This window comes from Suillus paluster (assembly GCF_016628075.1).
Source record: "Suillus paluster strain FC165 chromosome Unknown EDB91scaffold_77, whole genome shotgun sequence".
Classification (NCBI taxonomy): Eukaryota; Fungi; Basidiomycota; class Agaricomycetes; order Boletales; family Suillaceae; genus Suillus; species Suillus paluster.
Window position 1 is genome coordinate 121409 of NW_024537637.1, and position 20026 is coordinate 141434.

The window sequence follows — 20026 nt, forward strand, 5'->3', positions numbered from 1 at the left end:
AGCCCTAAACGTTAAACGTAAGTATGGGTTTTTGATGAACCTAATTTTTATCCTGTTGAGAGACATACTCGAGTATTACTCTATGTTATAGGCCCAAAGTATAGTTACACGGCGGCAAACAGCTACTATCTTCCAATGCGGTGTTATGCCATACTTGGAGGTTAAACTGAACGAGTGTCTCCTATCGCGTATGCGCATCGCAAAACCATAGACGACACTCATATTCTAGTCGGAAGAACGTAGACGCATATATGCTCTACTATTAAACAGCTGCTGTATCTCAAGAAGTACTAAAACTGCGTGGGTACAACGCTATTCGCACTCGTGCGTATGCACTATGGCTATCAAAATATACTTATCCGGGAACATCGAACGAAAGAGAACAAACTGCACATCACATCATGCTAAGGAATACTGTGATCACCCCATGATAAAACAACATGGACCAGAAACGCATCACTGGATGCGAACGGTGAGCTAGTGCGTACCTGACCCCACCTTCACCTTCTCGACCATCTCCCCATCGTCCGGCGCGTACTCGAAGGTCTCTGGGCTGCCATTAAATGATCCGAAGAAAGGGGTAGCTGGACTGAGTGTAGATGGGGTACGAGACGAGTAAGTTAGTGCTGGAGAGACGAGAGTGGGAGACCTCATGTCATTTTCGAATGATAGTTGTTGGGCCAACGACGGCGACTTCTGCGCAGAAACGTATGCTTTTGAGGATACAGAACTAGAATTATTGCGATGATCTTCTTGATCATCAGACCGAGGCCGGGATACTGCTGGCGAATGAAGATAGGTATGAGGATTGTTGTCGAGTTTATCGCTGGTACTGGACGTAGTGATGGCGCCATTTAGGCTATTAGAACGAGTGTCTGTGTGCTGATAATTGTGCTGAGATGAATTCGACGCAAGAGGGGATCGGGGGAGAGTAGCGGATGGCGCTGGCTGGCGCGCAGAAAGGTGCGAACGCGAAGAGAACTGAGAGCGATGGTGCGACTGTAAAGAAGAACTCTGGGAATCAAGATGTTGAGGTGGTGGAACAATTTCGATGGCACGACTGGGTGGTTTCGTGATCCTGACGTTGCCAGCGTCGCCACGGAAATGCAGATCCTCCTGATAACGGGTGCGAAGATGCTCGTAATGCGACATGGACTCTAGGTGATGTTGGCCGAGAGTATGGAAGTCATCTTCGCAGATTGGCGGTAGAGCGTTGTCCAAGAACTTCGACCGGCTCGCCCCACCCAGGGCTCGACCAGTGAGCGGATGAGCGGCGATCTGCTCAGGGGCGTGGAATACCTGCGCGTTCGCATTGAGTTTGCTTCCGGGTTCTATACGTCCAGAAGAGGGGGCGCGCCGAGGAAGAGTGGACTCGCGTGGCACAAGTTGCTGTCGGGTCTGCACCTGTTGGTACTGTTGTTCACGTAGCCTTGTGTGAGCCTGTAGGATGAGCTCCTCGGCGGGTGTGAAACCGTTCCTAGCCTGTATCTGACTGCGAGGCTGCTGTACAGACGGCTGCGCACTGGCGGTGTACAGCGTAGCATTTGCGAGGGCTTGAAGATGGGCGCGCTGAACATCATGCTCTTGATCAAGTGTCGACCCCGTGTACGCGTCTGTCAAATTGAGGTTTTGTTGCAGTGAGTGCAGAAGATCGTCGCTGTAAGGGTTCGGTGGAAGGTCCTGATACCTAGTCGACGGAGAACTGCCGTACGGATAACCAAGATGCGCAGGCAGCGAGTTAGATACAGGAATGCTCCCCGCAGGCACGGAGGCGAGATTCAGGTTGGGGTAGGAGTGATGGACGTTCGGTAAGGAAATCTCGTCACGAGGTTGGCCAATGATAGGGATGTCACGGACATGATTTACTTGGGTCCTGCGAGGGTGAGCTTGGAGCTCTTTGCCACGAAGGTTGAGAAGGGCTGCTTGAGCGATCGACAAACGGGCCGGAGACTGATCCCCATTTTTAGAGAATCTCTCTGATCGCTAACAAAATACGGGTGAATCAGTTTCAAAGCAAAACACAGCTCAATCAAAGGACCAACCCTCAGCTCCCGTTGCTCGGCACTGTCAGCAAAACGGACGGAAATCCTGCATCCAGGATCATTCCATCCACGAACCATCCGACCGTGCAGGCGTTCGATGGTATCTTCAGCAGCTGTGCGAGTCTCGAGCCTATAACACGCGGATCAATTGCGGGTTTTTTTAATTCCAAGAGCAAACTGACCGAACGAAAGCTATTATCCGTGGGGGTTCGCTCAGCTTCGTTTTAAAGAAGCGGCTGCTCTTAATTGCGTAAGGGTGCACCAAAGCAGCAAGACTCTGTATCCACATTTAAATATTGTTTGTTATGTGGACATCAGCCTCACGTACCTCTTCATCAATCGAAAGCGGAAGGCTGAAAAGAGACGTTCAGTACCAAACCGAGGTCATGCCGAGGCGACCCTTACCCCTCGATGTATAAATTGGAGGACAACCCATCCTTCAGTTTTTCCATACGCGCCTTGAAAGAGTCTTCATCGTGATCTATATGCGAGGGGCTTTGCTGGGCGTACACCGTGCCAGGTATCCGATGGAGTTGCTGCATCGAGAGACTTGAGATTGTGGCGCATAGAATGAGAACAATAAAATGACCTTTGAGAACGAGGGATGTAGATTGCGATATTTCCGGAGGCCGTCGATACATTTTTCCGCTGAATCGACGTCGTTGAAGCTTTCCAGGAATGTAAGCTGGACGATCGCACAGAATATATATATCAACCTACAGTACGAAGCCATATCCTCTGTTGACCAAAACGTGAGCTTTGGAATTTCGTGGCGTGGCAAAACCTGACATACGTTGGTTTCTCGCTCACATGCCTAGTGAACGACCTCACACTCTTCACCTCGCCAAATGGGCGAGTGAGAGCAAAGAGCTCCTGCTCCGGAAAATGAGGGGGGAGGCCATTAATGTACACATTTGGGGTACGGTGAGATACGCTGGGAAGACCCTGAGAAAAGGTTTCGGGACTCAGCGACGATTGTGAGTCACTTGAGTCAGGAAACATGTGGTCATACGAAAATTGCAAACCGGTAGGACAAGAGGTGCTATACGAGGCTGCAATCCGACACCGAATGTGAGTGAGTCAGGGTGATCGCAAGCTTAATAAAATAAAAGCTCACGAGAGTTGGATGAAATTGCAGTAGTAAGACTATAGGACGATGCCGTACCATTTTCCTGTAGCTTGAGGGACGGATTATTTGGTCTGGTGACAGCGTGGTTTGTAGACATGGAGATAGGACTAGAATGCGACGAATTATGGGACTTAGGACTGGAATTGACGTTAACTTTTTGAGACGAAGATGAAGAGAGGCTGGGCTGAGATGAAGAAAATGAAGTACTACTGAGGGTATTACCGCGCGACGAGGAATCTGAATCTGGCGGTGTGGGTGGCGCTTGGCGAGAAGAGATTGGAGTGTTTGGTACGGTGTCGCAGCCAGTGCCGACTGAGGTGCTATGTTCAAGATGCTGGGATTGTTTGCTATCAAACGTAGGAGAAGCTGGAAAAGCCAGAACGGCAGATTGCGGTGGCAAAGAACAAGAAAGGCTCATACTGGAGGATCAGGGCAAGCGAATTCGCGGGAGAGAAAAGAAGCAAGCAGAAGGCAAGCTTTTAGGTAAGGTGAACGCTGATGAACTGTAAAGATTGCAATACGAATAGGATGGAGGCGAGGACAACTATAGACGGGTGGGTCAAAATTGTCAAGACTTATAGCGGTGTGATGATGGGGGGGAAGAAACAAAGAAACAAAGAAAAATTAAAAGAGCGAGGTTTATATTCAGTTTTGAACATATGACGCACGGGAGTTGCCTTCCTTTGAGGTTGGAATACTGAAAACCCAATAAACTGCGATGAAAGAAGCCTCCATCTAATGTCATTTTAGGTCGGTCGCTGCCCAGATATGGCAACTACTCAAGTTCGTTTTGAGCGGCGCAAATAGGAGATGCGCACAAACCTGACGTCGAGGGCATTCTATTCTCCAAAGACGATCTCGTTCGCAACTTCTTGGGTCCTCTGTTACAGCGCGATATTGACAGAGAATTAGGAAGCATTTGGCGAAGACCGGCGAAAATCATCGAGCCAACCAGACTGACGATCCGGAACTCATTGACCCCAAGAAGTTTTCGAGTGAAGCCTAACGAAGGATCCATAACAACGATGAAAAAGAACCAGACTAGTAGTAGTACTTCCGACAACAAGAAAGCTTGCGTTCCACTGGCGCTTGGAAACAGACGACTATAAGAGCACCATCGAGTTCCAAAAAAGACCAAACCAAACGCATGCTAGGGTGGCAGTGGTAGCGACTGGCCTTATACGAGGCTCCCACTCACCAAACAACGCTGACAGAACCAGGTCTTGCGAATCCGAAACTTGTCAGATAACGAAAATGATTGCGCCAGCAGCACAGTCTGAGCTTGCTATGTAGTCGTTGGCCTGAGAAATATTGTTACCATAATCGCAGGAAAGCAAAAATCGTAAATCTTTTGGTGGCGGTGACGAGGAGTTGGCAGAGTGGCTGTGCTTCAGCTTCTTCCAACATTCATGCGAACAATAATCAGTTAATTCTTACCTCGCGCATTCGAACTCGAGTCTCCTTGGCATTTCATGAACTCACGACTTCAAGATCTGGTGGTGGGAGCTCATTCGAGTCACCAGTCCTTGAAGGTGGTCACCGGGTCCGCCACAGTCTTGAACTAGCATACACAAATGTAACACAAAATTGAGGTCTCGTCTCAAATCATGTATGCACCAAAGCTACGTAGGAACTTGGTGCTCCGAGTCTCAGGCTCGTTTGGTATGTCTATCTACATAGGCTACTTGACAATTCACGTTTCGCTCGAGTTTTTTTAATGATATATACGATCATCCTTGACTCTCACTACATCTCAATGATAAGTTTAACGCTTGTGTTCAAGCCTACAACTAAAGCGAGTCTATCTGGCGCTAGTCACCCCTAAATCGAAGTTATCGTTCCTTCGTATCAAGGTTTGACGCTGACGGGCTGTTCGGCCCGACTCTCTAGTACGTCCAAGAAGCACTACTAATTTTCGCAATTTCATTGGTAGTCACTGTCGACCACCCTCCCCCCTACATACACAAATCCTGTCCAAAGCTGAACGTTCCTTTTTTTTTTAGATCAATTTTATTGTCCTTCGGGGTCAAAGACCCTATGTAGGACATAGCCCTGTTCGCGGGGGGCTTACTCCCGCTTGTGCTAAGGTATATATGTGTGGGTACTGGCGTGATATCAATGGAAAACGAGTACTCCGCCAGCATGATGTCGGGCAAAGGCCGACGCTGAGTTCGTACAGAGGGAATGATGTGGTATGAGATTGAACGTTCCTTAGATGATCGTGTCCTTCGAAGTTGAGCGATTTGGAAGCGGCCGTCCCGTCCATGTGACTGGGCTTGTGCTCAACCAATATATGACTCATCCGTGTATCAGACGGGCATAGCTGTCCACCCATCACTCCTTGATAGATTCGTAAGTTTTTTCGAGACACATCGTTACGGGAGCGAACAAGATAACTCAGCTTCTCAATCCTCACAGAAGATTCTACCAGTGCATCTCTCGAATCTCTCGCTTCACTTTCGCTTGCCTTGACACCACCGATCCGAAATAGCGAGGCAACCCAGCCCTGTGTAAATGATGCCATCTTACATCTATTGCGGCCACTGTCATTGGTGCAGCCTCTGCGTGTTTTCCTCCAGTTGGTCTGCACCGTGTCAGGGAGCAGATCATCCAAAACCATTGCCCCTGTCTTTGGGAGGTCCAGCGTCGTGGGATGTAACGACCCCCTAACACCCACTTTGCGCGTTTCAAAATCGACATCCTCTCACGTATGTATGATCTCCGACTTGTTTCTACAGGGGCCTGCGTACGTGATTCATGAATGTTTATCCTTTACATACGTTCAAGTTCAACCTTGACACAAATATTGTCATTTTCATCCAATGCCGTCTGTCTCATTATTAATTAATTTAGGCATCGTCGACCGCCAGTCAGCTCTCCTAATATCTCGGGTTGACGTTACTTATTACATGGAAGGGCATCGGTCCATTGGAAGCTCACTCAAAATCAGTACCTGCAGTCACTTCAGTTGACCACCGCGGCGTTAGTGACCAACTACTCAAGGTTTGACTAGAATCTGACTTGTGTTCGCCGTGAATGTCGCAGATGCTCCCTTGGTCAGTATCGTTTATCACATATCTTATCTCTTCATTCCCCAATCATCTCGCAATTTGCCGACGTAGATGTACTGTCACGTTTTGTCAATTGATTGATGCAATGATCGAGCCGACTGTCGTTTCAAGTCGAAAAATCAAACTTTCCGCGCCTAGGAAGTTCGCATGACACACCAGTATTTCCCATTCTCTTCTAGCTTGTCTCTTATCTGCCCCATAAGAGTTGTTGTGGCTGATATGGAAGCAGGCAAAAATAGCTGAGCGTTTTTCAATATCCGGATACAGTGTATGTTTTTTAGATGGCGGAGGCGCCGCGCTCAATGTTTATACATAATTTTGATGTGGTGCTGGCAACCTAACCTGGAATCAGGGCGCGCGGCGATGCACTGATTCGGGAAACTTCACCTACAGGATCAAGACAGCAACAAGGACAGTGGACATTATTACTATCAGCACCTGTATACTTGTTCATACAACTCGTTAATGGAGCCATGACCTTCTGCTCTATCCGCGGCCTCCGAAACCATTATGTAAATCAGAGTGGACTTACTAGTGTAAGTAGGTGCGGGCGGGCCTTCCTTGATTGGGAGGGTTCGTCGGGAAGTGAGAAGTTTCATAGGCACTTAAGTAGTTAGATAGAGGCTATCTACGACTTCTGTGCGATGGTCCGGTTCATCCTGTGGAAAAACGCTCAGCGAGAACTCGAATTAGTCCTTGCACCGCTTACGGGTGCCTGAGCTCAGGAGGCGGCCCCAGCGGGCCTTCTGGTACGCATTTGGTTGTTAGAAACCCACCTTATAAGTATAGTACCTCGTTCCTTGAACCTATTTCAAATAAGTACTTGAAGAATGATGCGTAACGCGCTTATTGTAGTTGAAGTTACCAGTTACTCAGTACAGCCCTGAGGACCTGACAGAACAGTGATCGGTCTGAACGGGTGGCAGGGGCCAGGCTCACTGCTGGAGAGGTCAAGGCGGTCTGCGAGCGAGTTCTTGGTTGCTCGTGTGACATTCAGTTCCAGAAGCAGAGTCGAGGAATAAGTAAGGAGAGGTCCAGGAATAAGGTTGTGCTGGGAGTGAATTTCTGTATAAAGGAACATCTAACTTTGCCACAGCAGACCACCTCAACCTCTCCACCGGCGGTGGGAAAGACTCTGGAAAGAGACTGGATCCGCGTTTTTGAGTAATTAGTAACTGTGTATGTCTTGCGGACGGGAGAGTATTGATCCGAAGTCTGCACGGGGTCCATAATTTACAGTAACACTAGATAATGATACAACAAATCACAAGAGGATAATATCTACCCACAGCAGAACGCACAATTACAGCATGCAATTTGAGTTAGGATAGATCCATATCATGATCCTCCGACGACCGCCCTGCCTTGTCTGTCATTTGCGATGACGGCACTGGAGTTTCTGTTTCTTCAATGTCACTCCACGCAGAAAAGTCGTCAATAGTAACACCCAGATCCGACAATTCTTGAAAGTTTGCATATTCTGTGGCGTAAGCCTCAATTTCCTCTTGCTCGAGGTCTTCGGGTGTCACGCTATAGCTGTCAGGGGGCATTTCTAAAGCACACTTGAGTCCATTGATGTTGCTCAGAACAAGAGTAACTGACCTTGCAATTCACTTTCCCACCGGCTCACGTCCTCCATGTCCGGGTCAATGGAGGATCCAACGTCACAAGAGTACGAAAGACGATATGCATGGTTTTTCTTATGTGCAGTATTTGCTATTATTCTCCGAAAGAGCTACGAGACAACCGTCCAATACCTGGCGTCAGCAGAAATTCCCCTATCAGGTAAACCACACACCTCATCTTGCATAATGGATTCATCGTCTTCATCTTCATCGTCACAGTCCATCTCGGCGTCAAAAAACACGTCACTGCTGCTAGCTGTTCTTTGCTTTTGGACTTTATCCTGTCGTTGTTTCTGGGCACGCTCAAGACATCGCGCTTTGAAACGATCGCGTAAAAATGTTTTCTGTGGGTTTTCGGGCGTCCTGCTACCGGCTTGCACACATGGGAGCTGGGTGGCAAGCGGCTCTGGACGAACTTGTTACGCGAGCTTTGTATTGAGCTTGTCGTCGTGCTTGGGCAGACACTACCGGTGATGATTTCGGAGAAGCCAGGGGTGACGAAGCAAGCGGTTGATGACTTCTCGCAGAGTAATACGACGAACGTCCAGGAGTAGATGGGGTCTGAAAAATTGGACTAGAGCTTTGCATGCTCAACATTTCGTTGTGCGCTGTAGTGAGTGATGAGCGTGACGGTTAACAGTGGCGCGTTTGTTGTGGCTTGTTGACGCGTTTAGAATTTGAGAGGGCCGGCGCGGACAGAACACTCAGTACTCAGTGGACGACTCGTCACCCTGGGTCGCTCACAGAGACTTTTCACTTATATATATCGCCTCTGATCGCAATTAGGGTCGACATTCATGTCACGGAAACAGGCACTTGATACGACTTACGACCGCTGATTGACAGGGGATGTTGACCGGGGATGTCGCTCGACGAGCACAATCCTGATGATGAGATGTCTGAATCATGCTGGCAGATGAAACGGTAAGGAATCTCAGGCTGGATAATGATTGACTCTGGTTGGTTGACTTCGTATCAGTGTGCCGGGTGTGCCCAAATGAAATCTATCACATCCTTCGATCCTCCGTTCACTAGAAATGATAAGCTGCGGCTCATGCATAAACGACGTGGTGGACTACTCGCATAGTGAAACATTCGACAACTACGAATCTTAAACAGTTGACGCGGCTACGAGAAGCCGTTCAGGGGTCACTCATGCTGGTGGATGTGACAGTATAACATGATCAGCTTAGTCTCAGTTTGCCAGGTGTGCACCCAAATGAAATAACACTTGTCTTCGATATTCAATTTATGGAAGTGTTGACCCACAGCTTCTCATTGATAAGAAACGTAGCGGCAACTCGCGCACTGGACACTGGAGAACTACGAATGCGCATTCATTGATGTCACTTGCCCCTCTGCTACGGATTTTTGCGGCATCAGTGACTGGGCAACTCCAAGCACCTAATCGTGGCTATGCCACGTCTCGCAGATCAGTGTAAGTGTTGATTGCTATTATCCCGGTGACTCGCCGATTATTTCCTGCTACAGTAGCATCACGATGTGCAACATCGATCGCATATTTCCGCCAGCATCGGATCCTATGCGAGCATACTCGTCGTTTATGCCAAAGATGTTAGGTTATTCAGGTAACTTCAATTGCCTTGCTTTTCATCATGCTCGTTTAAAGACCGTTCCAAAGATTCAGGAAAATGAAAACTCGTTCTGACACCTCAAAAAATCAGCGGGCCACTGATGAACATCAACAAGCTTGCTTACAATCTCGGGACATTAGCACTTGATGCTGCTGAGGCTAGCAGTGCGCCTTTGAAAGGCAAGTTTATGTCCGCACGATTACCGCGGAAGAGCAGCAAAAGTGGAGCGCGCACCTGACGTCGACGCGAATTGATTCCGCGGATCAATTGCTCTGTCCTTGCATTATGCCGTAGAATCCTTTTATGTGGGACAAGGATGTCCGACAGTGCGCATGGAAGCAAATTTCTTAACACTTGCACCATATAAAGCAGCCGGGGTCCTGCACCGATTCCGAGTTGCGGCTTAGAGCCATGTGTGGCGCTACCGAGCGACATGAGGTGTATGATACGAGCTATACGGCGTCCGAGGCGCGCCACAGGCTGATTTTAACTCTTTTTGAGGCTCGTACCATTAAACATGGGCAAGAATTTAATCACCTGGTCTATCTAATGGGCCAAGCATCTTTTGTCAAACTCGCTGATTGCAACGAAAGGGTCACGGCGCTGTCGAGACGTCCCATACTGGTACTTGACTTCACCCTTTCTCCCCAATTTGACCACATATGCATGCACCAATTCTATGTCCCTTAGTTTTTGCCCTTACCCTGGGTTGTGGATCATTTGACCGCTAGTGTGAAGGTTCGGTATTCCAATTCTGGAATTTGCCTTGTTCTCGAAGCTCTGATATGATCCAACGTCTTCTTGGGGTTGGCACTGTCAGAGGTCGTCCAAACAACCTTGTTAAAAACAGGTCTGATAAAATTTCCAATACATTTCAATCTTGGCGTGTTATTTGATGACGAGATATCTCCGTAGCAATATGCAATTTTGCTCCCGCTAGTCTGACCTAGGCTGACAGCTCTTCCTGTTGTACCTTCCGGCAAGCCCAGAACTCCGACTCGTTAATTAGGACCTGCAATAATACTGCCGGCCCGTCCGAAGCTTTTAAAGAGGCGTTCTCTTGTGTTGTGCACAATCCGTTCCAGGCCTCCATTCACTGAGTACTCCGAATCATGTTCTCCCCGTCATATCATCGGCAAGACTGGTGTGTATCCAGTTATTCCCTGTGTTTACAAACTCACACAAGAATTTGACAGTGCCTCCAAGCAAGAAGAACGACAGAGGAAATTGGATGAATTACCACCCTCGTTCTTCGAAGCCTGCACGGAGACCGATAATAAGGTCCTCGACCTGTCACTCAGTGAACTAGTCCAATGCCACAACGCGGGTTCGCTATCGACGGCGAGCATTTTGCAAGCTTATGGAAAGAAAGTGGTCTCAGCGCAAAAGGCCACAAACTGCCTGGCTGGGATTATGTTCCAAGAAGCTCTGACCCTGAAAGTTCCAGATTCTCCAACTGGTACAGACCACACACTCACTGCTCCCGAACAACCCCTTTCCGGTGTCCCCGTCAGCATCAAAGATTGTATTGATATCGAAGGCTACGACACCACCGTTGGCTACTCGTCTAAAGTCAACCGTCCTGCTTCGTCGTCTGCGGCAATAGTCCGACTTCTCCATGATGCAGGTGCGATCACCCACGTAAAAACTACCACACCTCCCGGTCTCATCGGACTCGAGACATCGTCCGACCTTTTTGGGCGAACGAGCAATCCATATAACGAGAAGTACGTCAGCGGTGCTTCGACTGGTGGTGGGGGCGCGCTTCTTGCATGCAGAGGGAGTGTTATCGAAATCGGTACCGACATTGGCGGCAGCGTGAGGATGCCCGCGCATTTTTGCGGGATCTACAGCGTGAAGTCTTCAGTAGGACGATTTCCAGGTTGGGGTACGCTACCCCCTATGCCTGGACTGGAATCGGTGGCTGTTTCGTGTTCTCCTATGTCTCGAAGACTGGATGACCTTGAAGAATTTTGGAAGCGCGTCATGGAGATGCAGCCGTGGGATTACGACCACACAGTTCGCCATGTTCTCTGTTGCAGTCTCTACCAGAACTGAATGCTATTGATTGTAGTGCATTCCATTGCCCTGGCGACCCATAAATCTTCAAGGGACAAAGCTGAAGTTTGGAGTTGTCTGGGAGGATGGTCAGTCCCTTTCATGAATTTTGTTGTCTTCGTTGCTCAGAAATTTAGGCATTATTTCTCCTTCTCCTGCTTGCCGTCGCGCTTTGCAATGGGTTTGTGATGCGTTGGTGAAGCAAGGTCACGAAGTAATTGATTTGTGCGTTTGAATTGCCCTATCAAATTTTCAGTTCTTTTTTTGACCAGTATCGCCAGTTCACCCCCTAGCATAGCAGAAGGTCTGAACATCGGATTCCAGTTATGCTTTGCAGATGGAGGCGAGTGCCCCTTTATCGAGCTGTGAGTCACAGACGTGAACTCCTCTTAGGCGCTGGTATCTTTGGTACTGTTCGTAAGGACGAGAAACTTGACCCTGTCATGCTCGGTATCAAGAGTTTACTGGGGATGCCCCTTTGGATCAAGAAGATCCTGGCGATGATAACGCGGAGGTTGACTGGTGATGAAATCCAGGCATCGATGCTCGAGACGGTTCACGCCAAATCGCCAGCCGAGGAACGCGAGCTCGTCGTCTCCCGAGATGAGTACCGAGCAAAGTGGCACCATGCATGGGAAGTCGAAGGGCTTGACTTTGTGCTCACAGTTCCGCACTCGTTGCCCGCCATCCCTGCTGGATCCGCAGAGAAGGTGACTCTAGTTTCTGCTGCCTATATGATGATTTTCAACATTGTGAGTTTTATTTTCGCTTTTGTATTATATTCATGGGCTCAATGGCGAATAGCTGGACTATGCTGCTGGTGTTCTCCCGGTATCTTTTGTCGACCGTGAGTCGGATGCGCTACCGAAGGATTTCATGAAGAGTGCCGAATACAAAAATATGGGGTTGGTTTCCAAGGGAGCGTACTCTGTGTACGATGCAGATGCGAATGCACGGGCTGCCTGTTGGCGTGCAAATCATCGGAAGGCGGTTTGAGGAAGAGAAGGTCTTGCAGGGTATGAAGATCATTGAAGATGCTCTCGAGGGGTGCGATCGCAAGTTCGTTCCCCGGGAATTTTGAACCCGGTTTCATGTCATTTATGGGGGTATTTTACTGTATTTTTTGCCTGTTAATTGTCCTAGTTATTTCCTGTACTCGGAGCCGCACTACTACTTCGCACATTTTTCACATTTAAAGTTAGTACTCAGTATAGGGGCATACATGTCCCCGCATCTACTTATAGTACGTAGTTCAATTATGTTCATATGGCATTGTTATTAAGATTTCGCAACACCGAGCGTCATTACGATGGGCAGAACGTCATAATATCGATTCGTTCCTAGTTTACAACTGCACACGCTGTAAGATCGTCTTACATAACCTGTGGCAAGTCGTTACCCGGTCTCGGCCCTTTCCTGCACACCGAGGGTTAGCACAACGTCCTTGTACGCGCAAAAGCAAGTTACTGCAGACGGCCGACACGCAAATGGATCATTCTTCCAATCGATGCAAGAACTGCTTCCAAAGCCGACTATACTGTGTTGATTGTTATTCTGTTGGATGATCGAATATACGGACATGAATGCGAACCTGAATCCACCTGAAGCGACGCTATCGAAACGGTGCTCGACTATGACGATTCCGATCGGGTTGCCACCACGCGGCCTCATACGTGTCCTCGAACTTCCGAAGCGTCAGTTCCAGTTCAGGAAGAATGTCGATCCTAAAGCTCCATGGGAGAAACTCTGCAGCCAGAAACTGATATGAACTTAGGATTTTTAAGTTGATCATCTTCTGCATGATGCATGGCCCAAGTGTTCGGTCACGGGAGAGGCATCACCTGACTGATATCCTCTGATATCAGTACTTCGCATCGGTGACAGCGCGGAGTTGTCATTGGCTTTAAATGTCAAGTCTTGAGTGACTGCGCTGAAAGAGCGATTACATTGTCTTACATTGTTCGCAGGAGACAAAGTTCAGTCACTTGAAGACGGGGACAGATCTTGATGGTGTCAATGATGAGAAGCCCAGATGGGCCTGTAAGCGGCGGAGGTGAAATGCGGAGTAACGAGGGAAGTCTTCTCACACATCCGACATGTTCCAGAAGACGACCTTCCCTAGCTTGACGAAATAATGATAATGTACTTAGTCGATCTCCAAGTGCGTGACACTGGACAGGTCAGTTTGGGGATATATAGATGGACCTCAGATCAAAGGTCCGTGAACACAGATAGGCAATAGCTATAAGAACTCATTCAGCGCGTTATCGTTGTCATGACTTGTCAAGGGGCCAATGCAGTGAGTAGACAACTATCATCACAGCTCTGAACTGATCCGATCCGAATTCGGCTCATGATGTAAGTTTGGAGCATTTGATTTGATATGCCCATGTACACAAACATCAGAAAACAAATAAAGTTGGAGTCGTTACCAGTTGTATCCAACATTTATTGAAGGATACCCCTCTATCTTATCCTCTTCAACAATCATAGCAGCAGTGAGGAACAAGCTTTGGACTATTTCCATTTTGCCTATTCTCGTCCGGATACTAATCGGTTTTGCTGGGTCTGAACTTGTACCGGAAGCGGAAGCATTATTTGCCTTGCGCGCCGCTTGCTACCGCTTGTCGAACGCAACAGACGTTTATAGCTTTCTCTCCACGCTCACCGTGCTAGGCCTTTCTAGGGTTTAATATTGGTCCTTTGGAGTGAGTAGAGTATAATGGTCTTATAAGCCATTACACCATTTCCTCACACTGCCTTTACCAGCCCTATCATCTTTCACTTGTCTCCACACAAAGTGAAATCGGGACAACTTAGCACTGCTATTCATCATCTTGTGCCGCTAGGTACGTGGGTACCCCACGTCTCCTTCATGGCTAGCAAAGCTTAGTTTTCGATATATATAGCTCCATCAGCCCTCATCAATCGTAAGTGGGGCTCACACTACCACCGTCATATTTAGCCGTTGCTCCCATCCTGAACATACCATCTCACTGGTGGCTACCGTTTCGTCCCGAACCACTCGCACAAAGCCTGAACTATCCCTGCGAGTTCACAATAGTCGCTTGATCAGTCGCCTCGTGTGCTCGGATATCATATTCTTTTGTCAAGCGGCCAGGTTCTTCGCGTCACATCGGAACAAGCGCTGTTTCGCGGATCTTTTTCTTGCTTCCAGGGCCACCTGTCGACTGTGCTCGACTTCTCACCTTCACTTCCATCCTGTGCTTCATCTTATCAGTGAAACCAGCAGCCTGAAACCAGCAGGCTTGCTGCGAAGTTGCTTTCTAAGTTGAACGAACTGTGTCTATTCAGGAACGCCTCTTTCCATTGTCGTTTCCCTTTTATCCGACCCTTGCGTCCAAGCCCGAAACATAGACGCGATGAAGGAATCTACTTCACATGACCAAGCTATGGAAACTCAACCTTCATCGGATGATTCAGCTTCGTCCCAGCCACAACCAGACTCTAGCGACCGTCCGTTGACAGTATACGAAAGCGTTACCGCCTCATTAGGTCGTGCAACTTACTATCCACCAGCTTCATTTTCTGCCCTTCAAGGTACCTCAAGTGCGGTCCCACGTGCTTCTTTAGCCGTAGGCCCGTACCTCTCCGCGAGCGCGCGCACGTCGTTCACTCATGTCGATGTCGACGGCGTTCCGACCGTTGGGGCATACCCTCCGCTTCCGATTTCTATTTCGCCCTCAGGCCAAGCTACGCCAGACGCTGCGGTGGTCAACCGCAATGTAACGTCCGGCGCAGACGGAACTACCGCACAAGTACCTCAAACCCCTCAAGTGTCCCTGACATTTCTCCTCGTCTCTGGCCGAAGACGGACTATGTCTTTTGATCCTGCAAATACAATTGGAAGGGTTAAAGAGCTGGTGTGGAATGCGTGGCCTACAGGTTAGAATTTCTGAATCATCAAACTGGATCTAATGCTACAACTGTTATTATATGCAGATTGGCAAGAGGAAACCCCACAAGCCCCATCACATTTGCGAATTCTTCACCTAGGCAAGATTTTGCAAGACGAGGACACTCTTACTCGTGAGTATTTGTCTTGCGCAATGTTCCGTGTGTCTTATTGTTTGCCGATGGACGGCACATGATTCTAAGGTCTTTCATTTCCAACTTCTCTACCATCATCCTCGTCTTCCTTGCCCACGATTGTTCATCTTTCCATCCGTCCCTCTAACATCTCAACGGTTGATGACACTATGAAAAAGAAACGCCTTAGCAATGCATTTGCCAGGAGGGGAACGTTAAACGGCGACACAGAGATTCCACAAGAAAGTGCCGATGATGCCGTGGGAAGGGGATGTTGCTGTGGATGCATCATTTGCTAATGTGGGCAGAGGTACCGACAATTTAGAAGATTCAAATCGGAGGTCTGGGAGTAGGTCAAGCCTATCAGGCCATTTTCGGGATGACACGTGATATCTGAATGGAATGAATGGAGGAGTACTTTGTTTATGAGGGGACTGGGTTTCTTTACGATGGTATGCAAGTTATCTTTCGCGTGCTGCTCTAGCGAACGGCTGGACATAATATACTACTGCAGTTAATTCATCTGATCACTTTTTTATACACGGACAAAGTTGAATTACTTGTGGAATCCTCACTTGCCATATTCTGAGTAAACAAACAACGACTAAGGATCCTCGGAGCCAGGAGCTCGCTGCAAGTTTAGCTTTACAAGTACTAAGTAGTAATGATTCTCCAACTATTCTCCCGCTTTTCAGTACGCTGATAAACAGATTTGGATCCATACATCCGAACACAAGGTGCCGGCCAAGCGCCGGCCATTATCAAAGAAGGTGCCAAAAGGGAGATTCGCTGATGGGAATAACTAGTACCTGCATGCCACTACTACGTGGATTATTAAATATGTCCGCTGGGAAGCGAACAACTCTCTCCCACTCCCTGGCAGTAGCATGGGCAGGATATCAGTCTCATACAGGTCCATCGCATGCGTTCTAGTTGTCTGCGTTCTGGCAGCCACCTTGCGCAATGTTGTATTTGCACCACCTGGACACCGCTTCGAGATCATCTCATCGCTGGATTTAGATTCTCCCACGTCACCACGACCTCCCATCCATAATTATTTTCCTGAGGATGATGGTCTTTTCGACGAGGTCGAGGACACCAGCCACGAGGAGCTCCAGTCAGCTCCACTCCGTAATCATCACTACGGTGATGATGGGTTGCTAGTTGTCAACCCCAACGGACCCCATCCAATTTTTGAGCTTATAGAGCGGGCGGAGGAAGCTTGGGCAAACAAACTTGAGCGCGCAAGCAAAACTCTAGGCGAGGCTGTTACGGAATATAAACGAAGATACCGCAGGCCTCCTCCTCTTCATTTCGAGAAATGGTACGTGTTCAATATATAGAAGTTGATATTAAACGACCTTCATAGTGAATGTCCGTTGGGCTTGCAGGTGGGACTATGTAGTAGCACATAACGTCCAGCTTCCAGACGAATACGACGAGATCTACCGTGATTTGGAACCTTTCTGGGGCATCGATCCTCTGGCTATCCAGAAAACCCGAGAAGAACTAGAGGCGCAAGAACACACTGTGGTTATCGCAAAATCAGATGAAAGCCCCCACATCGAGGTTGTCGGCTACCACCTACCGCCAGGTAGTGAAGAACCCCTCCTTAAGCGCATCGACAATATATTGCGACTACTCCAGGACGTAGAACAGTTTCTGCCTCCCTTTCGTGCTGTTTTCTCTCCTCACGACAATCCAAGTATGCTTTCAGATTATGGCGTCAGATCCATGGCAATTGCCGCGGCTGCTACCCGATCCAGTAAGTTCTTGATTACCGTCGCGGTCAGCTGCAACGAGGTATGCTAAACATGATGTCAAGTTCTAAAACGGGACGAATTACCGACTGCGCAGCGGTCTGGATGGCTCTCGGCCTGCTCTCCATATTCTCCAGCCTGGGAATATCCCCTCGATCTCGATAATCCTCCTGAGCGCCCATCTTACAAAACGTTCATTTCCGATCACCGCCTGTCGATGGACCCATGCCTGAACCCCTTTCTTCTCCACAGCCACGGCCAGTTCCTGTCGCACGACAAAGGGCCGAATCCACAGAGCACACTCGTTCCACGTTTCTCCTTATGTGCCACGGTGGTTCACCACGACATTCGACCAGCTGTTGATTACGGCTGGGTGGAGGACCTTCATGCCTCAGACAACCCGCCATGGGAAGAAAAGATAGACGAAAGATTGCTCTGGCGCGGTACCAATACTGGCATTTTTCATGGCGTTCATACCAGGTGGCGGCAAGGGCACAGAGACCGTATGATACGATACGTCAATGATATGGCAGGAACAGTGGATGTGCTTCGTTCGCCTGTGAACGATTCCGAACCTGTTGGAGAACCCATATCGTTGCGCAAAGCACACCTCAATCCAATGATCGACATCCAATTTGCCGGAAAGGCAGGCTCCTGTGCACCAAATCTCTGCGGTGAGCTAGATAATTTATATGACTGGAGGAAAATGCAGACACACCAAGAGGCCGGCCGTTATAAATATGTCTTCGATGTTAGTCGGTCTATTACATTCAATCACGACGTTCAATTATTCACCACTTTCAGATCGATGGGCATGGTTGGTCTGGGCGGTTTAAGCGCCTCATCACATCAAATTCCCTTGTATTTAAGAGTACAATATATCCCGAGTGGTGAGTCTTCCTCTCGTTCGATCCGTGCGCAACATATTAACTGTGTTTGTAGGTTTATGGACCGCATTGCGCCCTGGCTGCATTACGTGCCTGTACAAGTCGATCTGTCTGATCTGTATGATACGCTCACATTCTTCCGCGGTGGACCTCAAGGAGAAGGCGCGCATGAAGACTTGGCACAAAAAATAGCCACCGCAGGGCGCGAGTGGAGCAAGAAGTATTGGAGGCGAGAAGATCTAACAGCATACACGTTCCGGTAGGATTTTTTCGTTCTTCAGAAGACAAGGGTTCTCATCGATCGATTCAAGGTTATTCCTGGAGTATGCACGCGTCTCCAGCCTCGACCGCGATGCAATGACATACAAAGAAGACTAGTGTACCCGCGTAAGAAGGTCGGAAATTTGGGTTGATCGTGTATTTGCGAGTCGGACAGGACGTATGTTATGTGTAAACTTAACGACTTCCCCGATTGTTTCAGGGCCTCTCATGGGATTCTGTAGGAACAAGAACCAGTTGCACAATCAAATTGATTTGATGAGAGGGATTCATCCTCAATCCAGTCGCTTTCTGTTCGTCGTTAGTACTTGTTGGCAACGTCCAACGTTGAGCGAGAACTGCATCTAGTGTTGCGGTTGGTAACCCAAGGTAATATTCGTGTAGTCGGAGGTGACACAACTATTAATAAATAGGTGTTGCAGTTGTGAGTCTTGTGACTGGTTTGTTTAGCGTACCCTTCATGGGAATTCAGAGAAATCTTGCGTGCTGATGTGGCAAAACGTTCGAGCTATTGATGGAGGTAACCGTCGAGTGGCACTCAGCCGCACTCGTACAGCTTGCACCAAAATCACATCGTTTCTCAATGCTTGTGACCAGGACAAGTATGATGCGATGCAATTGAGCACCTAAAGACGCATTCTTCTTTCAAGTTGGAGCACCCAATCGCTAGTGCGACTCGATGTGGATCGACGACGAACAAGATAAACTCCACAGCATCCTATCCCTTATGATGTTTCTCCAGTAGCGGTCTTGCCGCTCGTGCCTTGCATAGCTGCGGCCACTTCCGCTGACGGACAAATTCGGTGATGTCATGAGGAGCTTCCGTCGTCATCGCGAGTAGGAGCAACGTCGACGGGATGTATGGAGGTCACGGTTCTGATGGGAGATAAGCTGAAATTCCAACGCCGGGACTTGAGTGGCGTTGGTTGAGGAGGCATATTTGAGGGTTGAACGTTGAACGCCGAAGTAAGAACGGTGCCTTAACAAATGCCGCAGGTGAAGGGAATATGATGGGTCCGCGAGTGGAGCTGTGCGACGAGGCGTGAAGTTTGTGTCATTGCCCTAGAAGTCATTCCCCTGGATCAATTGTCAGACTAGCAAGAGCTCAGGAAAGTTTGAACTATACTGACATATCTTGTCAAGCCTCTGTTAGGGACTCTTCGAAAGTTCCAAGAAGTCGAAACCTTGAAGATACGAGCTCGAATGGTCATTGAATCCGTGTCCGAGCTTCTATTGTGATCTACGATGCACATCTTGAGATATCCTGATACTAAAAGTGGTTCAGAGGCACCGACGGTTAGAAGCTTTCAAGACGTTCGCTAGACGCTGTTGCAAGGAAGAGCACAGACACAACCTATTAACTACAAGGTAGATCCCAACAGAAGCCTGGAGTGTTACGCAAAATATAGGCCGTAACATGTAATAGATCGACCATGGTCGTTTGACCGCGAACACAGCGTATTAGGCATATATGAAGGGCCCGTTATTCGTGAGTCCACTGCTTTAAATGGAAGGGGAATTGGAGTTGAG

The 20026-nt window shown here is 48.5% G+C and overlaps 5 protein-coding genes across 5 annotated transcripts; 3 read left to right on the forward strand and 2 right to left on the reverse strand.

Moving 5' to 3' along the window:
* Positions 1-87: 87 nt before the first annotated feature.
* Positions 88-3767, reverse strand: EDB91DRAFT_811654 (uncharacterized protein). The gene is made up of 9 exons (XM_041328474.1): positions 3160-3767; positions 2836-3094; positions 2763-2780; positions 2632-2710; positions 2448-2578; positions 2371-2395; positions 2225-2319; positions 2043-2172; positions 88-1983 (listed from the first exon to the last, which is right to left on the reverse strand). Exons 1-9 carry the CDS (start codon positions 3587-3589, stop codon positions 478-480), a joined length of 2673 nt encoding a protein of 890 aa, XP_041172668.1. The 5' UTR covers positions 3590-3767; the 3' UTR covers positions 88-477.
* A 3355-nt stretch (positions 3768-7122) lies between these two features.
* Positions 7123-8582, reverse strand: EDB91DRAFT_1159470 (uncharacterized protein). Its single transcript, XM_041319747.1, is given in 4 exon segments — positions 7123-7794; positions 7845-7977; positions 8041-8271; positions 8291-8582. 4 exon segments carry the CDS (start codon positions 8462-8464, stop codon positions 7565-7567), a joined length of 768 nt encoding a protein of 255 aa, XP_041172669.1. The 5' UTR covers positions 8465-8582; the 3' UTR covers positions 7123-7564.
* A 1992-nt stretch (positions 8583-10574) lies between these two features.
* EDB91DRAFT_1239226 (amidase signature domain-containing protein) lies at positions 10575-12601 on the forward strand (the record flags this gene model as incomplete). The annotated part of the gene is made up of 8 exons (XM_041321826.1): positions 10575-10606; positions 10659-11481; positions 11537-11609; positions 11658-11745; positions 11802-11863; positions 11914-12272; positions 12325-12452; positions 12508-12601. The coding sequence occupies 8 exons, from the start codon at positions 10575-10577 to the stop codon at positions 12599-12601; spliced, it is 1659 nt and encodes a 552-aa protein (XP_041172670.1).
* A 2332-nt stretch (positions 12602-14933) lies between these two features.
* EDB91DRAFT_1059942 (ubiquitin-related domain-containing protein) lies at positions 14934-15869 on the forward strand (the record flags this gene model as incomplete). The annotated part of the gene is made up of 3 exons (XM_041314299.1): positions 14934-15426; positions 15484-15570; positions 15640-15869. 3 exons carry the CDS (start codon positions 14934-14936, stop codon positions 15867-15869), a joined length of 810 nt encoding a protein of 269 aa, XP_041172671.1.
* A 320-nt stretch (positions 15870-16189) lies between these two features.
* Positions 16190-18794, forward strand: EDB91DRAFT_1159504 (glycosyl transferase family 90-domain-containing protein). The gene is made up of 6 exons (XM_041319748.1): positions 16190-16894; positions 16962-17335; positions 17396-18081; positions 18135-18220; positions 18273-18476; positions 18529-18794. Exons 1-6 carry the CDS (start codon positions 16458-16460, stop codon positions 18593-18595), a joined length of 1854 nt encoding a protein of 617 aa, XP_041172672.1. The 5' UTR covers positions 16190-16457; the 3' UTR covers positions 18596-18794.
* Positions 18795-20026: the final 1232 nt, after the last annotated feature.